At 44.1% G+C, this 24120-nt stretch overlaps 1 protein-coding gene across 25 annotated transcripts in view; it reads right to left on the reverse strand.

The window, feature by feature from the left end:
* Window positions 1–24120, reverse strand: part of PHF20 (PHD finger protein 20) — a 74273-nt gene that overhangs the window by 37308 nt on the left and 12845 nt on the right. For 19 of the 25 annotated variants that reach the window (XM_065032631.1, XM_065032630.1, XM_065032624.1 and 16 more), the window contains 8 exons: window positions 23513–23627; window positions 16628–16799; window positions 16355–16439; window positions 15547–15626; window positions 11652–12039; window positions 11154–11261; window positions 10356–10532; window positions 8674–8847 (listed from right to left, as the gene is read on the reverse strand). In XM_065032631.1, the coding sequence (XP_064888703.1) occupies window positions 8674–8847; window positions 10356–10532; window positions 11154–11261; window positions 11652–12039; window positions 15547–15626; window positions 16355–16439; window positions 16628–16799; window positions 23513–23595 (1267 nt within the window). In that variant the 5' untranslated portion in view covers window positions 23596–23627. The remainder of the gene's footprint in view (window positions 1–8673; window positions 8848–10355; window positions 10533–11153; window positions 11262–11651; window positions 12040–15546; window positions 15627–16354; window positions 16440–16627; window positions 16800–23512; window positions 23628–24120) is intronic. The other 6 variants (XM_065032640.1, XM_065032636.1, XM_065032637.1 and 3 more) reach the window with 2 other exon arrangements.

A 24120-nucleotide genomic window follows, 5' to 3' on the forward strand; every position in this document is an offset into this window, starting at 1 on the left:
TGAAGTGATGGTACCATGGAGGTTGATGTGCAGGGAGGGATTAAGAAGTCATCTGCACAGACTGGTTAAAACACACAATATTCAGTTGATTTTCAGAAGAAAATAGTTAGGATTGAAGACATTGCTTTTGAGTGTTTTCACAAAGGTAATGAGAACGACACTTTGCCATAGCTGTATTGAGAACAACCTGACAGCGATGCTGCTTCAAGCCATTATTGAAATAAAATTGTGACAAAGCCAGACCACTGGATGACACTGGTAGAATGACAAGGTGTGTCAATACCAACACTGAAGTGTGCTGCCCACCATTAAAAGCTGGATTCATAAAGAACAAAACTCATTCCAGGAGCGGCCAGTGAAATGGCCGGTGGGTTTAGTGAAAGCAAGTGCAGAAAGGTTCTCTTGATTATAAAGGTAAAAACCAGCATTCAGGACAATGAAAAGAGAACTTTTTATTTAATAATTAACATGAAAGGAAAACTCAACTGCAGCAGAATAGGGTAACAGAGCATAAAGACTTAGCTAAAAACTACGACAAAAGAAACCAATGTACCATCACACAACTACCACAATGAGCCCCTGTATCCAGCTCAGAGCACTTTCCCTCCACTGAGTGGACGAATCCTGGAGAGGACACAGGGAATGGCTTCTAACTGCTCAGCTACAGGTTAAGAGGAGCACAGGATCACGTCAGCTGAAGCGCAGAAACAAAGGTAACAAGACACTGGGTGAGGGGAAGCAAAGACAAAAAATGTGTGCAACTCACAAAAGGACCCTGTCCAGAGTAACAAAAACACAGACAACCCCACACAGTTAGAAACAAAGCTTCTGTTATTACCATCACCGCCACATCTGGGGGCACTTTCCTTCTTCACCAGTGCCACAGGCGGAGGCGCCGGCAGGGCCCACCGCCCCACGGCTCAACGGGAATTCCCGTCCTTGCTCAGCGGTGCAAGTTTTGCTCACAACACACCATACTACAACTAGTTTCCACGGATAGAAAGGTTTGCCATATTTGCTTCAGATTTTCAGGCACTTTGTGGGTGTTTTCTCTGAGTACAGTTGACAGACCTACTCCCTCCACTTCTTCCATGGTTATGACCAAAACTAAAACTCCTCACCTGGCATTCAATTAGCCATTACAATATTAAGCACAGAGACTCCAGGTCAAACAACAGCATCTCCTTTAACTTTCACTACAGAGAAAACATCATCCCTTCAGCCTTGAAGTCAGCAATCTCACTGTGCTCTATCATCTGATGTTCAAGCTAAGACACATTTAGCAGTAAGCTCACGGTAAAATGTCACCATGTGCAGCTTCAGAGTCCACAAGTGACTCCACCCTGTGACACACTGATAACTGTCGAGGGTTTGATTGCAGGGTGACAATAAAACCCTGGCAGATGTATTGTTAACCTCCTCTCCCCTTCCTTCCCCCTTCAGCCCCTCCCTCTCCCCCTTCCCACTCAGCACAGGCGATCGGGAGGGAAAGAAGGACAGAGAGAAGAGTTGGCAACGTTAACAATGTTTTACTAATGCTACTGATATAATAGAGAAAAATAATACAAAAATATACAAAACCAATCTTGAAAGTCCCGGCAACTGCAGAGCTGGCACCTGAAGCCCTGGACTGGACTCTGCAGCCAACCGGAGCTGGATTCAGTCTGTCACTGGCCTCAGTTCGCAGGGACGACTCACAAGGTCCTCTCCTAATGTCGCCATAAGCAAAAAGGGACAAGATCCTCGTGATCTCCCACTTTTATATGAAGTATTCACGTGAATGGGATGTTATACACAGTTGGCCAGTTCCTCGGTCACCAGTTTCTCGTTGCCCCTCTCCCGAGACGTCCATCCATGCTTATCAATAACTTCACATTCCATTGCTATGTTCACCAAAACATGTATCTGGTTCTCCAGGAAAATGCAGCTGATATGAAGCTTTAGCTGACAGGCACATTCACTAAAGGAGAAACTTGGTTTTTAACAAATCCAGGACAATAACCTGTCCCAGAAACCAACAGTGCACAGAACACTCCACACTTTTCCCAGGTCCAGCTGGCCCTGCTGCGGTTCGCAGCCACGGGACCTTCACACACAACTGTCCGTTAAACCAATGAGGCCTCTCATCTCCGTTTCCTGGTCTCCACAGAAATATTAAGCAGAGATTAAATTATTTCCTCACCTCTTGCTAAACTAAACACATCTGTCCAGAACGTATGTTCTCTGGTGCTTCAAATCATATCATTTTCAAGGCTATTTTGTTAAAATTACCTTTCCTGAACTGCAGACCTCAATTCTATGTATCCTGGGGTAACTGCATAGGTGATTCTGGATAGCGATGACAGAACTTCATCTCGCACATTTCCACCTATTCACACAATTGTGAAGTTGACCTGTGGGGTCTAACGTTGCCAGTTCAGCACAGTCAGTCTCAAAATCAAAATCAGAGCCAGTGCCTGCTTGGGAATATTCTATCCTCGCACCAGTCCACGTTTTAAACACCGCCTTCTGCTCAGGGGGCTGCCCCGTCTTACACAGTGCTCTGGCTCCCCTCACACCACTAGCTTCCTCATCAATTACCTGCTTCTTTGGTCTCATTTCTTCCGAAATCTTGCGGCGATTTTCTTGAGCTCAAAGGTGTTCCTGATCACCACCTGAGCACCCAAACTACATTTCTTCCTTTATTCTCAAAAACCTTTGTGTTTCAGGATCTCAGTTGTGAAACAAAGAACATCTTGCCTAGTTTTCAAACTCCTTTAGGTAAGGACAGCATCCAAGCGTTTCCAGTGTGTCTAGAATCCACTCAGCTACATGAAGTAGATACTCCATGTGGCAAATAGATATAGCATCAAAATCACAGATAACTACACGTTCACAAAGTTGTGATTTTCGAGCCTGAAACACTACTTGACTTTGCACGTCCTGCTCAAGAGTGTCTTTGATCCTGCACTCACCAGTTTCTCCCTGTGCTGGCACTAAATTTGTAACGAAGCAAACAGGGAGGCCTGTAGGTGAGGAAAAGCTGGTGAGCGTGCAGGGCAGCACTGCGCAAACCCCACCGACCTGCCCGGGGCTGGACGCCGGCTGCATCAAGGGCTTTACCACCTTGGAGGGGTAACAAACGCTCTGTCCAGAGCCTGGTGTCCAGCTGCAAGACACTTAAAGTGAGCGCGGCAGGATGCGCTTCTTCACGTACGGTATTGTTAGGCTTAAAATGACAACTTTTACGCTACCTTGAAGGAATCAAAGCCTGCCTAGGGAGGCTGCAGGATACACAGGCGTGCTCTCAAACTGGATGCAGAGATATTATGCTTCTCCTTCACTGAAACTCAAAAGTTAAAAGCGACAAAATTAGAAAAAGCCACATGGTGATTATAAGGCAAATGGAAATCCTGATGCACATCTATGCAAGTAAAAAAGTAATCTTAAGATTATCTGCATAGCAGATCTGTGCAAAGCAAGGGCAGCTCATCATTAAAGTCAAATCACTAAGAGTAAGGCCACACCAACAGCTTTTAAGCCTGTTTTCACATATATAAAACAGAGCTTTAACTAGTTGCAAATACTTGCCAACAGACTGTGACCCAGTTTTTTAGAAGACAACTTGATTTAGCTAAATCCTACTCACCAATTCCGGTCCCTAAACATCAGAGGAGCAAAAAAGCAGCAGACTCTGATTTTTATCCTCTAGCACATGTAATTCACCAGAACTTTGCTGAAAATTTTAAAAGAGGGACTTAAGTTTTGGCAAGCAATGCCATATTGTTCTTCGGAACACATTACAGACATAAACATTTAAAACATAACAGGCATATACACACTCCAAATTGTATGTGCTGTTACAAATCTCTGTAACTACTATAAATCTGAATAATCTACCAAAACCAGTGACTGGGAAAACACTTTAAAAGGAGCTTCTGTCCTTAAAAACTCAAATTAAAATAAATTTAAAAAAAAAAACTTAAAGAAGAAAAATAAATTCTTCCTGTACACTGTGCAAGTTGAAACTAGTAATACCAGGGTGCATCACTCACCCATGCACAACACCACTAACACAACACACTGAAGAAAATTAAGGTTATTAATTTTATGTTTTGTAATATTTTCCTACAGAAAGATAATGAATTCCCACCCAGTGACTAGAATTAAAGGCTACAAAGTTAACACCGCATTCCAATACTTAGTCCAAGTCTGAGAATGCTTTATTCGGTGGGAATCTCGTATGCAAGAACGACCTGTTTTTCCAGCTGTACCACCTACTGCTGCCCGTTCCAAACCCCCGACCTCTTCAACACGCACGACAGCCTGAGAACATCACTGCTTGGCACACAGTTAGTGTTTGGAGAGGAGTCTGTCTGTAAGTTCAGTTGTTTCTAGGACACATCCCCCGGCCGCCCACCCGCGCCCCAGCGCAGACACGAGCCCACAGGGGACAGAAACACGTGCAGGAAAACACCAATCCACCAGAAACTACAGGACACTTATCCATTATGGGATCTATGGATTTAAAATTCTTGTATCAAACCAACATTTTTTTATGTTGGTTAAGCATGGAAACGTAAGTTTTTGTACTTGGATTTCAGGTGACAGTATTTGCTCAAAAAGACCCTGTGCAGTTCTTATTCCCCATATGAAGAGTTTGTTCCAATAAAACCACCTGCTTGCCACATCTGGATGTCCAAATGAGATAGTTTTAATTAAATGAAACAAACCCCATGCTCAGAAATGTGGATTTTCAGACACCACCACGGTGCTGAACTTCAGGTCAGGATTCGATATGGGCACATATTCCCAAATTAACAACTACTCAGCAATACATGCATGAGGGAGTCAGAGGGAAGCAGTAATAATGGCAAAAGACACCCAAACGGATCACAGCCGGTATCCTGCCCCACGTACCCAAAGGGATCACAGCCGATAACCTGCCCTATTTGCCTGTCACCAAAATTATGCTAAAAAGGCAGAATTGAGAAACACTACCTGATCAATTTCAAACATGCAAGTGAATTCCTCTCTTACAAACACAGCACCTCAGTCCAACACATATTTTTCAAGTTCAAGTGTATCAAACAAGGCAACTGTAAATGGCATCGGTAGTTTCCAGCAGGATGTAAATACACAAGCAGATGAAAAGATCTGCTGGTATTTCAGCTTAACTTACATCTGTCAATTGTTTTCCTGAAGTTTTCAGGGAAGGAGAAGAGATTTCCCCATCAGCAACAAATACACAGGGAAGCAACATTTTTACACAACCAGGTCTATTTGTTCTTCCACAGTCACTGCAAGCCGTGTGCTGTACTGCTGAGTACGTGCCAGCTCTCGCCACATTACAAGCCCTGAACTCGGACCCCCAAAATTCTATTGTTTTTAAAAGAAAGAAGCCTCAATGTGACCATACAGCTACAACAACATCCCAGTTCACACACACAGTAAAACATTTTAACACACCTCTGAATTCTTAGTTACTTGAAACTAAGACACAGTGGAACTCACAGCTCTGCATCCTGGATGAGGACTTCAGTAAAACAACAGATGCCCTTACAGGAGGCATTTTTTAATAGCATTTGACCACTAACCCCAAAGCTTTGTGATTACGCGTTATGGTATCAAGTTAAATCATCTCTATTTTTGATAATATCCCGTAACTACCTTTGGATTATATTTACAAAGGCAATGGCAGATGTCTTCTCAATACTGCATTAACTGTTTGGAAGAGCATCTGTAATTATTAACACAGTTTTCCACACTGTTAATACAGTGTGTTCTTTCCAAAAGCCAAGATTTACCGTTCTCCAAATTCTCAGGCCTTACCAAAGTTGTGGTTTGTCAATCCGTAGTTCAGTGCGTACCCCCAAAAGATAATACAAGCGCCATCTTAAAAACGTTACAAACTGAAGATTTGCAGGGATTCACAAAATAAAAGACCAAAAAGCACACTTTAAGAAATGCAAGATTACTGAAGTTAAAAAGCATTTGATCATACTGTTTGCCTACATAAAATACGTCCAAAAGGTGACTGCATCCGCTGCAGCGGGAAGCTTTGCCATACCTGCTCTTCTATTAAATAGCCTGAGATGTACAGCACTGCTACGACCTGCTGTATCTCTGTGTAGCAGCGTCTAGGAGCACGTCCGGCACACGGCACCTCAGAGGGGTCGGTCGCCCGTGGTGCTGAGCGCCGTGCCTGTCCCCACAGCCCGGCCCACCGGAGTCACAACGGCCACCGCTCGTCCTGCCAGCCCGGAGCACAAGGGTCCAACAGCATCAAGAGGCACCGCTGCTTTTTAGCATCGCTGTGCGCTTCAGTGACACAAGTGTCTGCAGCCTGTTAAGAACTCCAGAGACATATTATTATTAATGCTCGTTTGCTGTGATAGCAGACAGCCTCTCCTGCCAGCCCCAAAAGCTACTCCAGGGTGAAAATTTGCAAACAGGACACCGCCGTTCATCTTAACAAAATTACATTCAATGACGCCCATTCAGTCTCAAGGGCACCCTGGGTAAGAGGCGCTTCCAGTTCCAAAGGCAAGAGGCACCAAGCACAGCGCCAGCTGCCAGCACTGCTGGTGCTGCAAACTTCTCAGACGCCTCAGCTAACCCAGACGAATTATTACAGTGGTACCAGACAAGGGCTTGTGAGGAGCTCCAGCAGTTGTCAGCACATGAACTCAAGGCAATCAGTGATGTTACACTGCAATTACTCAGAGGAAGTATTCAACTTAAGCTTTAAAGGGTACGTTAAACTGGTTCTACCTGGCTACAAGAAGGGGAAGAACAAATCTGTAGCCACCGGATGGAGCAACACTTTTCACATCCTTCCTTTGCTTCAGATATTTGCAGACAAGCTGTTAACAGCTCGTGTACTCAGAGCTAATAAAGAGAATAATGGCATTTCCTTGGTATCAGAGAGATTTATGTTCTGTTCAGGTATAACAACCAGTGGTTTTCCCTTCATGAACCAAAACAAGCTACAAACCATCATTCAAAAAACAGTTCAACCCAAAAGTATCTTACAGACTGAAAAAAACACGGCAGCCTGACCAGCAAAAAGAACCTGCAGCCACTCTGTATGCTCTGAACTCACTGCCAGGATGCAGGGAAGGAAAGGCACAGCCCCAACACACTCCGAGAAGACTCTGGATAGACTGTAGTCAGAATACAGGTGGATATATCATAGAATCACAGAACAGTTTGTGTTGAAGGGACCTTCCCAGCTCCCCAGTGCCCCCCCTGCCATGAGCAGGGACATCTTCACCAGCTCAGGTTGCTCAGAGCCCCGTCCAGCCTGGCCTGGGATGTCTCCAGGGATGGTTCATCCACCACCTCTCTGGGTACCTGGGCCAGGCTCTCACCACCCTCAGGAGCAACAATTTCTTCCTCATATCTGGCCTGAATCTCCCTCCTTTAGTTTAAAACCATCACCCCTTGTCCTATTGCAACAGGTCCTTCTAAAAAGCCTGTCCCCTATTTCCTATTGGCCTCTTTTAAGCACTGAAAGGCACAATAAGGTCTCCTCGAAGCTTCTCTTCTCCAGCTGCACACCCCAGCTCTCCCAGCCTGTCCTCCCAGCAGAGCTGTTCCAGCCTCGGATCGTTCCTGTGGCTCCTCTGGCCCCTCTGCAGCAGCTCCATGTGTGTCCTGTGCTGAGGACACAGAGCTGAACACAGAACTAGATCTATCATCAGCCGGGTTAGGAAGCAGAGCAACATCAAAAGAGCTAATGTTTAAGTAGTAAAAGCCAGTTTACGCAAACGTGAGCAAAGGAAAAGAGGTAAACTCCTTCCTGCACTGGAGGTGCACATCAGTGCCAAAGGGAGGGGACATTTCATTGGTACCTTCACACGGGAGCGGGTGGAAGAGGACACGTGCAAACAGGAGGGTAAAGTCGGAAGAACAACCAAACAGCGTGAAAGCCAGAACATCCAGATTACTGCAGCAATGCTGAGCAGCTGGAAACCCCTCTGAAAGCTCCGTTCCACTTAAAATTATGCTTGATGGAGCATAAACTAGGGAATTTGTAGTCCATGTTTCCCCAGTTAACTGTAGATCCAAGTATTAAAGTTACAAGAAATAATCACAGGACAGCACTATGTTTTGGCATAGTCTGCTATAGGAAATTTTAAGTATGCTCACTAGCTAAGACAAAATGGAATATATAAATTATTAAGTCAAACACTGAAATGTTCCAACTATTTCATAAATACATGCTAAAACTTCTAAATAGTCTAAGGCTTAAGTATAACAGAAGGCAAAACATAACGATATAGAAACACATAATCAGGATCCCCCAACATCAATGCTACCACATACCTGCAGCACAGAAATCACAGAAGACTCTGATCTTTTAAGGTATTAGTTCAACTTAATTCAGAATTATAAATATTAAATTATAACCTGAAAACAAGCATTTGTTATTTTCACCATTCACACGCAAAAAATATTACACCCAGTCATTTAAAAATTATTATTTCCTCTTTTTGGAAGATTACTCTCATTCTCCAAAGCATAAGGTCAAAATCGAGTCCATAAGGAATAAAAATATACATTTCTCCCTGTGGTTAATATTGGAAAAACACACAATATTTGTTAGTGACACTCGTACCAGCACGAAACACCTGGCATCGACTGCCTTGAGAAACACATCAATATGAAATAGGAAATCAAAATATGAACCTGTAGCAGCAGGAGGCTCTTGAGTTCTGACGGTAACAGAGGAGGACTCGGTGTCTTCAACTTCTCCTTCCTGTAAACCGTCACCCGCACTGAGCGCTGTGCTGTGCGATGGGTGTGCAGGGGCCGCTTGTTCACTGAAACTTTGGTCAGATTGAACGGGGATTTCTAACTGGACTAGAATGGAGGAAAACGTTTTCATTGAGTAGAAAGCACACAAAAGTAGATTCCAAAGCACTGATATGTGTGTTCACCACGTTACCGTGCAGACAAGCACCATCCATGGTCAGACTCTTTGCTGTTATTAACACAAAATTAAGATTTTACAACACAGCTACTTCTAGCAACATTTAGAGCTGCTCAGAAATACACAGGCTGCTCTTTACAGCCTAAAATGAGACATGTCAGCTCAAACCATTATCAGAGCTCACCCTGAAAGGCAGTGAAGCACAGGGCACAAAAAAGGAGCATTATCTCCACCCAGTCTCAGAATAAAAGCATCCGGTTTGGTGTTTTTAGTGGTTAACGAGGGGATTAAACTAGAAATTTAGCATTTGGATCACTTGTTCAATCTACAGCATTAAAACCCCAGGTTCAAATATAAGTTGGGGAATGACCTATTAGAGAGCAGTGTAGGGGAGAGGGACCTGGGGGTCCTGGGGACAGCAGGGTGACCATGAGCCAGCACTGGGCCCTTGTGGCCAGGAAGGCCAATGGTACCTGGGGTGGGTTAGAAGGGGGGTGGTCAGTAGGTCAGAGAGGTTCTCCTGCCCCTCTGCTCTGCCCTGGGGAGACCACACCTGGAATATTGTGTCCAGCTGTGGCCCCTCAGTTCCAGCAGGACAGGGAACTGCTGGAGAGAGTCCAGCGCAGCCACCAAGATGCTGAAGGGAGTGGAGCATCTCCCGTGTGAGGAAAGGCTGAGGGAGCTGGGGCTCTGGAGCTGGACAAGAGGAGACTGAGGGGGGACTCATTCATGGGGATCAAGATGGAAAGGGGGAGTGTCAGGAGGATGGAGCCAGGCTCTTCTGGTGACAACCAGTGACAGGACAAGGGGCAATGGGTGCAAACTGGAACACAGGAGGTTCCACTTGAATTTGAGAAGAAACTTCTTCCCAGTGAGGGTGGCAGAGCCTGGCCCAGGCTGCCCAGGGGGGTTGTGGAGTCTCCTTCTGTGCAGACATTCCAACCCGCCTGGACACCTTCCTGTGTAACCTCATCTGGGTGTTCCTGCTCCATGGGGGGATTGCACTGGATGAGCTTTCCAGGGCCCTTCAACCCCTGACATTCTAGGGTTCTGTGAACTTTGTAACGATCTCATTTTCACAAGCATAATCTGCATCCTTAAAAAAAAAAAAAAATGGAAAACCACCCCATTTCCTTTTAGTTATTTTACAACCTCTGGAGCTCTCCGCTCTCATTTTTCAAGGCCAGTTATCCCTCTACTGGAAAAGCTCCCACCACTCAAGGGAAGCGCTCGGGTTACTGATGGAGAGGGAATCAAAAGGCAATCAGGGCAGCAGAGATAGAAACTTTCCTTGAGTTTCCCCTGCACTGCTGATGAAATCAGGTTTTAATTGCAGATACAGAGACTGCAGGGTCCGCAATTGAAAAGTAGAGTGCTTGCAACTGCTGGGTGACTGCCATGGCACTGCAACCGCAGAGTGTGTCAGCGAGCTGCTTACCCTGCTCAGATTCCTTTTGGTTAGAGACCGCATCTTTCAAAGGCTGAATTGCTGTTGAAGTTGTGACACAATCTGTATTTAAAATCTCATGGCCAATGCTAGATGAGAGCCTTGAAGATCGTCGCCTGATCTGGTCTCTTTCAGGGTGATCTGAAGAGTTCTTCAGCTTTTCCGGAGCTGGAAGAGACAAATATAACAGGACCAGGCAGTTACACGATTATTAAATAGCCCACAAGCAAACTTTAAAGAGCTCCCCTCCCAGTGACAGTCTGAAAGTATGTTTAAGGACTGAGGTTAACAGCAAAAGCTTAACAGCCCAGGCGATTAGAGCTCTCTGTAGAAGCTACAATCATATTGACAGTTATAAACAAGCATACAATAGAGCAAAAGCCTGACTTATAGGTCTCCCGACATTTATTAACAGGCAGCCTTCTTCAGGTCTTCATTTTGCTTTGCTAAGCAGTGTGGTAGATCCTGCACCTAGTAACTGAAGAGCTACAACTAGAAAAAGGCTTTTATAACCCTCTACATATAGGGAAGCAATATAATCTCTGTGAACATCAAGACTCACGGTTCGCAGCTCCTTTAACCAAAGCCAGCTTCCGGGAATTCGGAGGGGATTTCAGCACAGTGATGCTACCCATGAACGGCCAATTTCAGAAAAACAGGTGCAGCATTTCAGCCATTTCATGTATCACAGTTCCAGGTTAATACTACAGACTCTCCCCCTCCTTAATTTAACATTCAAGAAGTCCTAGGTACAAACACTGTGAAAACTGAATTAAAAACAATACTCACAGAAGTTTTTTTCAATCCTGGGACGCTTTGATGGAACTTCACCTCCTTTAGGTATTTTCCGACGTCTTAACTCCAAAGTTATGGGCTGCAGCGTCTGAGAACTTGGCTCTACGTAGAACAAAAATGTACTGGATATGAAGCTGTGAAACTCTTTAAAACAAATTCCCAAGCCTCACAATTTAAAATACTAGACTTGCCTAAATACAGTTTCCACCGGCTTTCCGAAGTCTACATATTAGCATTTAATCCCACTGCAGACATGTTTTGTAATATTTAAAAACTACTTGCCTACATCTAATCTCTGACCACCCCACTGAAGCTCCAAACCTGACTAACAAGCCCACTCCCAGCTCTCCCAACCAAGCCTCAAAAAGATGAGCTCAAATATAAAGTCTCTAGAGACTCAGGCTGTGAAAGAGTGAGATGCTTTCCATGCCTTCAGGTAAGTTCCGGTGGGTTCTGATATATGGCCTAAAAATGGAGGTTCAGGCTACGTACCCGTTGGAGGTGTTATCGGCGGTCTGCCACGTTTTCGTTTCGTTTCTTTTGCGTTTTCCTGCGGACTCTTTACACTGTCATTCTCAGGCTTCTTTTCAATTTGTGTATCTACTGAATATTCCATATCATTCTCTGATATATTCTCTTTATCTTCTTTTCCATTCTTAGATATATTCTTTTCCGAGACCTTGCCTTTTTCGGAGATAACTATCAATTTTCCTTCTTTATCAGGTTGCTTAACTCTTTTCTCAGTCTTCAATGTCTTTTCATCCTTGTCTTTCTTTGCATTACCTGTTGCTTTCCTCTGTTCTTTAAATTTCTCCTGCTTTTCAGGAGATGACGGAATTTCATTACCTCTTTCCTTAGGCTTAGCATTACCCTCAATACTCTAGAATAAAGAGAGAGACACAGAAAAATTAACTTATTGCAATCTGAAAGTCCTCCCCTGCCTTTGTATTTAGCAAACTTGCACCCTTGTCCAATTCTTCAAAGGATAAAAGCATTTACTCTGTTGCAACCCACTGTTTCTTGGTTCTCACGTGCAGGTGAGGTCCATACTAGCTGGCACTACTCAAAGCCTGCTTGGGACATAGAAGAAACGTCGTCCTTTCCTGTGCCCTTGACTCCCAAACAGCTCAATCATGCACACACAGAAACTGTCATCCTTTCACAAAACTGTCTCATTCAAACCGCTACCGAAACGGGCTAATTAAAGAGTCATGTCAATCAACCGCAATCACCAACTTCAGCGGGAACCACGGCATGTTAAAACTGACGCATCTAAATTTAAAAACAAAACTTTAAGCTTTGTCTTTCTGTAATCTGTGTTCAACATGAGGTCATGAAAATCCTCAACAGTCCCTGGCACACCAGCCACTGGTAGAAATATTCAAGTGTCATCTCATTTCCCCAGAGTTCTTCTGTAAAAACCACAGAACCAGGACAAACAGCCCTGTCCAAAGATCACCACTACTCAGCGTCCTTTCCGTTTTGTCATCAGGTTTCATATTAACACCACCTGGCGGGGGAAAAAACATACTTAGGGTCTTTTCCCCCTTCCAATGATCCTGCTACAGGCAGTCCCAGAGCCTCTCTGCTCTGCTGAAACCTCCTAACTCTGCACCTGGATTAATAATTTATATTTGCTCATGTGTCAACACTACCTTTAGTTGAACTGAATTCCCTTCTCCTGCTGCGTAATAATCTGAAGCATTAAAGAGCAACCGCGCTCCTTGCCAGCCAGAGTTCTGCAAGGCACAAGGCAAACTCTGCACAAGGATCAGAGGATGAGAAAGGCTGAATACCATGATACCTCTTTGGGGAAAGAAAGTGGAACAGCTGATTTGAGTTATACAGAATTCTGACAATACACTTAAGACTTACTATCTATCGCAGTACATCTTGCCTCTTCCCACTTCATCTTCCTATTTATAGGTGGCTTACATGAACTGAGACCTTTTAAGATTGTTTCTTAGGACTGTGGTCTGAAAATGGCAATCTTGATGCAATAAAATGGTGAATATGTCCAATCTGCTCCACCCTCTATTATATTATTTCACCCATATTTGGTACAAAAGTGACTAAAAAAAATATAACTTTTAAAAAGGTGAGATGGAATTGCTGTATATTTCACAAAAACAGCTAGACAAACAGTAAGAGAGTCTTTCACCTGCACAGGTCTCTGAGCACCACTTTTAGCAGACATTATAAAAATCTGTCTTCTGCAAATTCCTTAAAAGCCACAGCTATAGGAGACGTTTCAGTGGAAACCCAAACATCAGTAAAAACAACCTGAAAACCAACCCTCAGACATCAGGTCTCATCAGCTGTGCTGCTCATGGAACAATCTGATTTGATTCAAGTATGTGGTATCGGAACACACATGAATCATCTTAATCAACTTATTCTCAAGAAACTGAACCATAAATACAGTATGTCCCAATCTCCCCTCGATGTTACTGAGCTTTTAAAGCTGTGTGTCCTTGCAGAAATACATTCACACCATGCAGGTCATTAGCGTTTTACCATCGCTGTTCAATATAGTATGTTACACTCTCTGCACAGAGTGACACTGTCATCAAAGACAACCAGTTTATGTTTCTCCCTTCAGAAATCAGGTGGTTTGGGGGCCTCTCTTTTTCCTTTATGGAATAGCTAAGATAGCATGTGTCTTCACTGCAGCAAAGGACTGGGGAGTTCTGGTCAATGACAGGGTGACCATGAGCCACCAGTGTGCCCTTGTGGCCAAGAGGCCAATGGTACCTGGGGTGCATGAGGAAGAGCGTGAGCAGCAGGTCAGGGAGGTTGTTCCTCCGCTCTGCCCTGGGGAGGCCACATCTGGAGTTACTGTGTCCAGTTCTGGGCTCCCCAGTTTAAGAAGGACAAGGAACTGCTGGAGGGAGTCCAGCAGAGGGACACAAAGATGCTGAGGGCTCTGGAGCATCTTGCTGATAAGGACAGACAGAGAGCTGGGGGTGTTCATCTGGAGAAGAGAAGCTGAGAGGGGATCTGATCAATGTGATGGATATCTCAGGGTGGGTGTCAGAGGATGGACCAGACTCTGTTCAGTGGTGCCCAACGCCAGGGTGAGGGGCAACGGGCACAGACAAACACAGGAGGTTCCATCTGAACATGAGGAGAAACTTGTTTGCTGGGAGGTGCCAGAGCCTGGCCCAGGCTGCCCAGAGCGGGTGTGGAGTCTCCTGCTCTGAGACATTCAAACCCCCTGGACCCACCTGTGTGATCTGCTCTGTGACCCTGTGTGAGCAGGGGTTGGACTGGGGGATCTACAGAGGTCACTTCCAACCTCGAGGAGTCCATGATTCATGGTCACAGCCTCTCCTACCCATGAACAGGAACACGACACTTTCCTTCCACTGCGAGCACACAGTTACATCAGTGCTGTACTTGAATTCACACCTCAAGTAACACACATTCTTATGCTCAATATTTCTTAAGATTGTTCATGTATTTAAGGCTAAATGTGGTAGAAATATTTCTCATGGCAATGAAGATTCTACAGGTAGTTTCCTTGTGAGCATTAATCAACCCTCAACCAGGCACAATTATTACCATCTGAAAGCTGTTAAGAGCACTTTGTGGCAAATCAGAAAGTCTTCCCTCCCAGCCTGGTAGATAAAGAAACCTGCAGACTTCGCAGGAATGGCACAGCTCTTCACCACAGCCACAGACTTTAACTGTATCCATTAACAGTCAGTATTGGAATCTGTATTTAAGACATGTTGGGGGGAGGCATTCGATTGCTTTGTTCAAACTTAGAGCTCCAGAACACAAAAAGTAGAAGGTATGACTAAAAACACAGGCCGGAGCTACCACACGGGAATGTGTGGCAAGATCTCAAACTTAAAAGCGTTTCTGTAATGAAAACGGTTCTGAAGCAAGTACTTAAAGTTTTAACCAAGTTAAACAGGGCTAGCACTTCTCAGCCTTTTCTACAAAGCACCTGCACATGAAAACTTCTCAAAGCAATCAACTAGTTATTTTGGGAATGAAGTTTCTGTCTACTCCATAATTCCCATCCTGTAATTTTTAAGATACATGTATTAAACTAATCACCAACAGGTGAAAAAAACAAAGTGTGTTTCAATAACCTACCACTACCCTTAGTCTGTCTATTCTGAATCTCCCAATGAATTCCAGAAAACTGTTTTATCTATACGCCTAGACTCCTTTAGTCCACAAGGTGCGTTTGTGAGAACACGAACCTGAGAGCTTCATGCCATGAAGAGTTGTATAACCTTTTCATTTTAACAGATTTCATTTCAGCTGTATGGTGTGTTAGCAACAGAGACATTTCGTATTTTATAATTCATCAGCTCTAGCCACCTGAACTGTCATTTCTAGAATACACTAGTGGCACAACCACAACACTTACCTGATCTTTGGAAAAGGCTTTGACATGAATGTTTTTGACAGTCTGAACTACACCATCATAAAACTTCACAGTGTATGTACCTAAAATGTGAGAATAAAGCACGAGAGTTTAAAGATCATAAGTTAGTTGACAGAGCATCTGCTAACAGCCCCAATACTGTAGCTGTATATTTAGCTCTAGATAGAAGCTGCTTTATCTGTGTTGTTAGAAACTTTGACGGCAGAGGTCTTGCTACGGAAGAAACAATGAAGTTACAAAAATAATTATGGTAAATATAAAGGTGCATGTCTAAGCTTACAGTTGCTCCTTATTCACAAAACTCCAAGGTATCTTTGGTGGACTACTCCAACAGATAATGACACAGATGTTTTCTCCTTGATCTTACAACATCTAGTCAGTTTACAGCAAGAACACAGGAACAAGCCCTTCACAGTCTCTCACAGACAGCAGAACCCTGGCTGTGCCTTTCCCCTTCCCCCTCCTCTACTGGGAAAGGGTTTGCAGCTCTGACTTTACTTTTACTACAGTCCCACGCACCTCTTGGCAATAAACTTCAGAAGAAACAACTTTTCCCAAACATATTCTCAAAGCAGTTACTGACTGAATATCCCAGCAGAAAGTTCTTTTCTCTCATTCAAAAGGATAAGAAGTTAGGTTTAAAAAGTTGATGGCACACTAAAACATATAATTGAAAATAAAACTTTTCACAGTTGTCTTCTGTATTATCTCTCTGCCTAAGCAGAAAGGCTAGGCCACAATTAGAAATGCACTGTTAACGAGCATGGCAAAACCAGAAGTGACTCCTTACCATCTTTGTTAACAGAAGTAACTTTGGCTGGATAGAAGCGACAGTCGGACCAGCAAGCCAGAACCTGATCATTTATATGGAATCCCTACAAAACACAAGTGAGAATTAGCGAAACACACAACTCCATTAAAACAAAAGCATTCGTTTTCCAATATTAAAAATAAAACTTACACAGTGGGCAACAGAGCAAAAGTGAAACACTTTAAACTTAATAATTCATACAACTGCAGAGTAAACTATTAAGTACTCAAATGTCCTCTATTTTCTACTTACTGCACAATCTTCTTCCTCGTGTAATCCTTCTTTTCTTAACTGTATTTTCTCTAAGGGACGCAAATAAGGACTGTCCCAACAAAACCATTCATCGTATCTGTGGTTCCAGCGTTTGAAATGGATAAGCACTTTTCCTTCTTCATAATCGATTTCTTCAATGTGAGCTGGATACCTGATCAAAAGGTAGATCAAAATATTTCAATTAAGAATAAAGTACCCCGCCTCAGACACTTAACTACAGTACAAAACATGACACAAATGGGGCCTTCTACACCATCAAAAGCAAATTATCTGAAGATCTGATTGATCAGGTGTGATGGGGAGCCAAGTTACTGTATCTAACAGCCTTTGCTTTCTACAGTCTTAATATTATTTAATACAAAATGAATAAAAGCTCAGCACAGAATGAATCCCAAAACTGAACAGCAAATGCTGGCTGCAGGAAAACGAGAAAACTAAGGAGTTCTCAGGCTGAGGTAGCAAAAAATAACTAGAGATCAAGAGGTCAGGAAGACCCTCCCTACACCTCGAGGGTTCACACATACACAGAACTGATGGCTTCAGCTTTCTCTTCTCAACAGTAACACCTGGAGGTCACACTCACTTCTCAGATACCCATCAACAGGCACCAGGAATCACCTGCCCAGTGTAACAGCAAAAGTCTGGTGTCAACACTAAACCTCAATTAACTTTTAGATTCTCCACGTTACATTTCACCTGCAAAGTCCAGGGAATTTAAAGAAAAAAATTCTCAGTATATTAAACATAGAAGGATCTGAGAAGAGTCAAATCCAGTTGTTTCTAATCAGGAAAATCTTATAAACTACGATTTCTTTAATTGCATTGGTAATTTGTAACTTCAGGAAGTATTTCAGAATCACAACATATTTCACTATTCCAACTCAAGGTAACAGCCCAGGTATTGATGTTTTCCCCTCCGCAATAATAGTGCCAGGAAAAAAACCTCCACTTGTTGGTGTTTTTGGTTATTTGTGGAAGAAAGACAAGGCCCAACTCAATTAGTGAACAAAGGCTTGAAGAAAAACCAAAACCAAACCCACAAGCATTCTTCACCTGATAAGCCACACTTAAAAACATGGAAGGTGTAGAAAGAAATAGCATCTCAAAAGGATCAAGCCTGATGCTAAACACAAAATCCAGACTTAAGATTTAAATGCAACACAGTAGCATTCTGCAGTTCTACCCGGAGGAAAAGAAAAGCAACCTGCAGCTGAAATTCTCCAGCAGATCCGAGACACGTCCAGTGATGACTTGGTCAAAAAGAGCTACAAACAGACCACGCTAGACACTTAGGCTGCAACCCGAGACTAAGGCCCTGCCTAACACTCGATGCCACATGCCTCAAGATGGGCCATTAGTTCATCCCTATATACACATGCGGCAAAAGCTGGGGAGGAGAGGAAAACAAATGGGAGATACTTATGGCTGGGACATCTCTAACTGGTTAGCAGCTTCCTCCAGAGAAAGTGACTGCCTTCATGTGACAGTCGATCTAGACTGGATATCAGGGAAAAGTTATTCATGGAAAGGGCTGTGGGGCATTGAACAGGCTGCCCAGGGCAGTGCTGGAGTCACCAGCCCTGCAGGGGTTTAAAAGGCTTTCAGATGAGTTTCTCAGGGACATGGGTTAGTGCCAGAGTTAGGTTAGGTTATGGTTGGACTCGATGATCCTGAGGGTCTCTTCCAACTGAAATGATTCTGTGATTCTATATCTCATATTTAGGTAACCACAAGCGCTGCCCTGCATGGGTTTATGAGGGGGAAATACTCAGTCTTTCCACATATAACAACATAGTTCTATTAAACACAGTTTATTCTTAAAACATCTCAGCAACTGCCTGTCATTAAGTACAGATAATGACAAAAAAATCAGTAGCCAGTTCCCTGCAAAGTGCAGCACAAAGGGAATTGCCAGGTCCCCTCAGCCAGAGCCCAGGCAGAAGGACACGTTTGCCATCAGGACTGCAATGGGCCTAAGGGTTGTCCAGATTTTCAAAGATCAAGAGGGAAGCTGATAAAAATGACCGAGTACCAACTGAGCATGAAGCTCACAGTGCAGCCCATGCAGGTAACACCTCTGGTAAATACGCTCCACTCTAACTCCCTCCCACTGGGGACAGACAAGCCGGAGCAACAAGAACCAACTAACTCCATGATACAAGATTGTTCCCCGCTTCATACCCAGCAAAAGGAGGAACCTTCTCCACCAGAAGAACCATCATCCCAGAACCATGCACCAGTCCGACCTGCACCTATCCCACCTCACCTTCCAAAGCCTCCCTGATGGGGGAGAGATGCTGACTTATCATCCAGAACCGCAAAAACAGAGCTGACAACAGGACTGAATGTCAGCCTGGTTGAGAGCCAGCGCTGGGCCAACCAGAGCTCTCAGCCAGCTCCTGAATAACATGCTGCAGAGTCTAACACATCTTTTCTTTCTGAAGCAACCAGCATCAGCAAACATATGCTCAGTGCTCTCAACTGAAACACTAAACATATTAGAAGCTGTGCTAGATCTACCCATGAACTTTGACAACCCCCTCCCTGAACCCACTTTCCTCTCCAAGCTATAGGTAAGAGCAGTAATACAGCATATTCACACATATGCACCAAACGGCCTGCGGACATGTCAAGGGGGAGAGGGAACTTAAAAGAAATTCCGACTTGCTAATCAAGAAAACATGCTATGGGAGGATACACAAAGTGAAAGGCCAAGAGCTGAGGCCTGGAAAAGAGTTCAATGGCCAAGTGTCCAGGGATGGTCCAACACATCCTCCCCAAAGCACAAAGGAAGCATTTCGCTGGCTCCGTGGGTTTTCAAGACAGCTAACTGATCTGGGGTAAGTGTCCTGGTTTTGTTAAAACCAAGTTTGTCTTTTAGTGAATGTGCCTGTCAGCTAAAGCTTCATATCAGCTGCATTTTCCTGGAGAACCAGATACATGTTTTGGTAAATATAGCAATGGAATGTGAAGTTATTGATAAGCATGGATGGACATCTCGCGAGAGGGGCGACGAGAAACTGGTGACCAAGAAACTGGCCAACTGTGTATAACATCCCATTCACGTGAATACTTCATATAAAAGTGGGAGATCACGAGGATCCCGTCCCTTTTTCCTTATGGCGACATTAGGAGAGGACCTTGCGAGTCGTCCCTGCGAACTGAGGCCAGTGACAGACTGAATCCAGCTCCGGTTGGCTGCAGAGTCCAGTCCAGGACTTCGGGTGCCGGCTCTGCAGTTGCCGGGACTTTCAAGATTGGTTTTGTGTATTTTGTATGATTTTCTCTATTCTTATTAGTAGCATTAGTAAAATATTTTTAATTTTTCCAATTCTCTTCTCTTTGTCCTTCTTTCCCTCCCGATCGCCTGTGCTGAGTGGGAAGGGGGGAGAGGAAGGGGCAAAAGGGAAGAAGTGGGGGGGCAAGGGAGGTTAACGATACATCTGCCAGGGTTTTATCGTCACCCCGCAATCTAAACCCTCGACGGTAAGAAATCCTGAATATTTACTTAACACACTGTGAAAAATAAGTTGTAATCAGACACAACTTCTTGCAGTACACTGGGAGGCCAAATCAAGTAGCTTTCCAGCTCAATTCAAAAGGAACTATGAGCTTGCACCTTTCAAGGCCTTAGGTACTGGCTAAAGGGAAGGGAAAACCTCCAAGATGCCCAAACTGGTGGCATTAGTTTTGATAAGAACCCAAGCGGCAATCAAACAGCAGAAAACAGCTCAAACAGCAGAACTCTGAGACAGGGGTCAGCAATGACCAGCAACTTCAGACTCCTGCTGTCAGAGGACAACAAACAACATGAAAACGGGGTTCTTGTAGAAACAAGTTACCTGCACTCTGTGAAGAGGTAAACGTGGAAATTCAGAATGAGAGTGCTGACTGCAGGACTTTCTGCCTCCCAGTCCTGGACTAGTTTGTCTCCCTTCTCCTTTCCTATATACCAAAGTGGAATTGCTGTAAACCTCCTCTCTTGGAGCTAGGAAGGAACAAGCTTACTGCTGTCAGAGGAAGCACCTTGGAGAGCCAGTACTGAGAAGGACAACAGCTATGGGGTTTCACCCTTTCAGTACCAAGACAAAATCCTGACAGCATGAGCAAGTAACTCATGGGACCGACAATCTAAACCTTACCAGGGTAGCACAATACTCTTAACAATCCTAATCTTGTTTTCAATGCTCAAGAACCTCAACCAGAATCAAGTCTCTTCACATCCATTTTACGCGCACAGAGAGAAGTGGAAGGGCTGTCATCACAGTAAGGTAACAAAGAGGTGTCACCATTTGCCTCCTGCAGGCACGCAGGGCAGGCAGATGTCTGCAGCTGGCCAGTGCTCAGCAGCTTCAACAAGCCAACGCAAAAAGCATCAAAAACTCAATTCAGCCAGGCCAGTGTGTGCAGGCACACAGTCACAGCTGGTCTCTCCATTTCGGACTGCACTACTGGAGCTGTCCCACCGCTCCAGCCTCTGCACGCCAGCACGGTGTGGACCTTCCAGCATGCACCTTCCAGCACTGCTGGGGGCCAGAGCTCCCCCCTTCGTGCCCTGAGGTCAGACACTGTCACAAGCCCTTCCTGACAGCTTTGATGCCTCAACCAAGCCCTAAGAACTAAGCCAAGCGCAACAAGTACTCACTGTACTCCCTGAAGTTTGGGTCTAGGAGGTGACAGATAACTGCATCAGGAATAAAGTGCACTTCCAACACATTATGATTTCAGATACAACAAAGCAACCTTCAGTAAGAGCTCTAAAGATGCAAAATTCACTTTGCACTTTGGCATTGCCTGTTCTTCAAGAGGGTCAGTATTGCATCCAAACACCCTCAGAGTCCTGCACTAGCATTTCAGGGCACAAGCCTCTATCAGGAGAGGCTCTGAGATTAAGTACTCCAAAGCAGTGCTGCCATTTGAGAAGCAATACTGGCCCATTAATCCACTGCTGTGTTTGGTACTAAGCACGGAAATCAAAGCCAGCCCTCGGATCAAACAAGAGGCTTCTGCCCAACTGCCAACACAGCAACAGAAGAACACACAAGAAACGCTTGGACCTCTGAGGGTCTAGCACCGGGAAGAGCAAGGATCAGCAAAGCTTTATATCCATGTAAAAGGAGCACATTGTAACCACGGCATAGAATGGTCCTGTTCACACAGGACAGGTGAAAGCAGCGGGGGGGGGGGGGAAACAATTCTGATGTCCTACAAATGCCCAGCTGGGGAGCTGTGTCAGCCCATCACCACTGATGCTGATAAGAGAAAATAAGCCCCCAGCTCTTACAAATCTTGGTTCACAAACCCTCAAACAGAAATATACACAGATCATCAGCTAATAAAATACAGACTTTCTGACTCAGGTTTGAAAAGCCTAGCAAGGAAAAGAACGCTTTCAGAACTGCAGTTAATAACTAAGTTGTGAGAGCAAAGAGTTGCAAACCACTGTGCACAGAACAGGTCATTTAAGATCCAGTGTTTTTAAAAACCAAACAGCATGGCTTGCTTTTGGACATGCAGCATATCCAAAATTCAAATTTAAACCAAGGGGTATGTGGAAAGCATAGTAGGTGTTGCATTCCTGCCCCCCAAAGTTTTCCCACATAAGAGCTGCGCACACCCGTACTCTGGGATACTGCTGGTGTCCAAACACGTCAGGACAACAGACACGGACACAGTCATCAGCCCTCCTCAAACACCATCCATACTCAACTGCATCTTCAGTAAGCCTACATAAGCATGACCTTTATTTTGCTGTATCAACAAAGATCAAGAATACAAAAGATGCATGTAGATTCAGATCCATCCCTACCCACACAATTCTTGGTTACACTGCAAAGCCAACACAACATGCAAGTACGTTTGTACTTCATGTCCTTTCCATAATGGGTTATGTTTACTCATTTTCACAATTCCAATCCCCTTGTACCTGGAAAACAGAGCAATACTCTGCATGCAACCAAGATGTTTTGGGCCAGGTCCGCTGTGTCTAAGGCAGCGCTCCATCCTCCCGTGGTGCCCAGATGATTTTCAACACTGCCCTCTGCACACCCAGCCTGCCAGCAGGTCCCAGAGCCTGAGCTACAACCATCTCTAACCCACAAACACTCTCATACGGCAACTATAGCTGATTTCAAGAGAGAAGATATCTTAAAGAGCTAACAAAACCACATTAATTCCTGTATTTAACAAGTCTTTGACTCCAGCAATTTTCATTGTATGCCTCATGCACTGAGCACTACTAAATGCTAACTGCTGAGGTGGCTTCCCAAAAGGAACAGAGTTAGAAGGCCCAAGTAACTTTTAGGTCCTTCTTCCCCTTCCTTCTGCAGCAGTTGATCAGGAAAAGCGTTCCTCCTCACCTCAGCTCTGCAAGACAGGCTCCAGAGCAGACTTCGGAGGGAGGAATGTGTTTCCCCACCCAATTCTTTAATTCTAAAGCTGATCACCCTCAAATGAGCGCAGGCCGTAACAATTTCTATCAGACTTTAAAGCTTATGAATTCGCAAGAGTAATGAGAAAGGAAGTAGTGAGGAACTACCTTGGGTATTCTGTACTGCAAAGGATTTCTCTCTCCATAAGCTGCTCTGCAATCCGTGTATTCACATGTGAAGCTCAGTGCTATTCAGGAGAACCAGAGTCTGCCATCCCACTAGATTTTTGACAGTCCTATGTCCCAGACACAGTCAGCACCGGTACAACACATCAGCATCTATCGCCCACTCCAACCACTGGTACATAAACTTTTATAAATTCACTACTTTCCTATAAACCAATGACTAGGACTCTAAATATTGTACCAATACAAAATGTTTAAGATATTAAAGACTTAGAGTTAATACAATATGAATGGTTTTAAAAAAATACCAGTTTTTTAATCTGTCACGGGCTTCCAACTGGGCTCCCACCTCAAAGTTGATCCCTCTTCTATTCGGAGGATGTTTTGTCATTTTGTAATATCAACACTGCTGATTTTATTCCCCTGAAAAATGCAATTAAATATCAATCACTAATCAAGACATAGACAAAATAAGCTTATGCACCATAATCCCCAAAAGCTACGTGTTAAGGGACCTCTTTATTTTCAGTTTGCAGAAAGTAATGGGGGCAATTATCTCTTACACAAGGGTTCCCAAGTGTGCAGAATCATTCCAAAAATGTGTTCAAAGTGGGAGCTACTGGACCATGAAAGACTAAAGCTCAACGTCTGCCCACTGGTCCAAGTTCTGTGTCAATTAAGAACTCTGCATCCCAATGTTTATTCACAACTGAGACAGAATTTTCATTATGTTCTCTCCACGATCCCCATTCGGATGAAAACAAGGAATCCAGTAAACAGGAAGTGGGCAAAACCAACACAATAACAATCTTTCAACAGCTACCACGTTCGTGAGACACTCAGAAACACCATGTCACCTCGTCACTACAAACAGTTCAAAGACATGAGAAATACGGAGTTGCTTTAACCAAATTTA

The sequence above is a fragment of the Columba livia genome, chromosome 16 (genome assembly GCF_036013475.1).
Source record: "Columba livia isolate bColLiv1 breed racing homer chromosome 16, bColLiv1.pat.W.v2, whole genome shotgun sequence".
In the NCBI taxonomy this organism is placed as follows: domain Eukaryota; kingdom Metazoa; phylum Chordata; class Aves; order Columbiformes; family Columbidae; genus Columba; species Columba livia.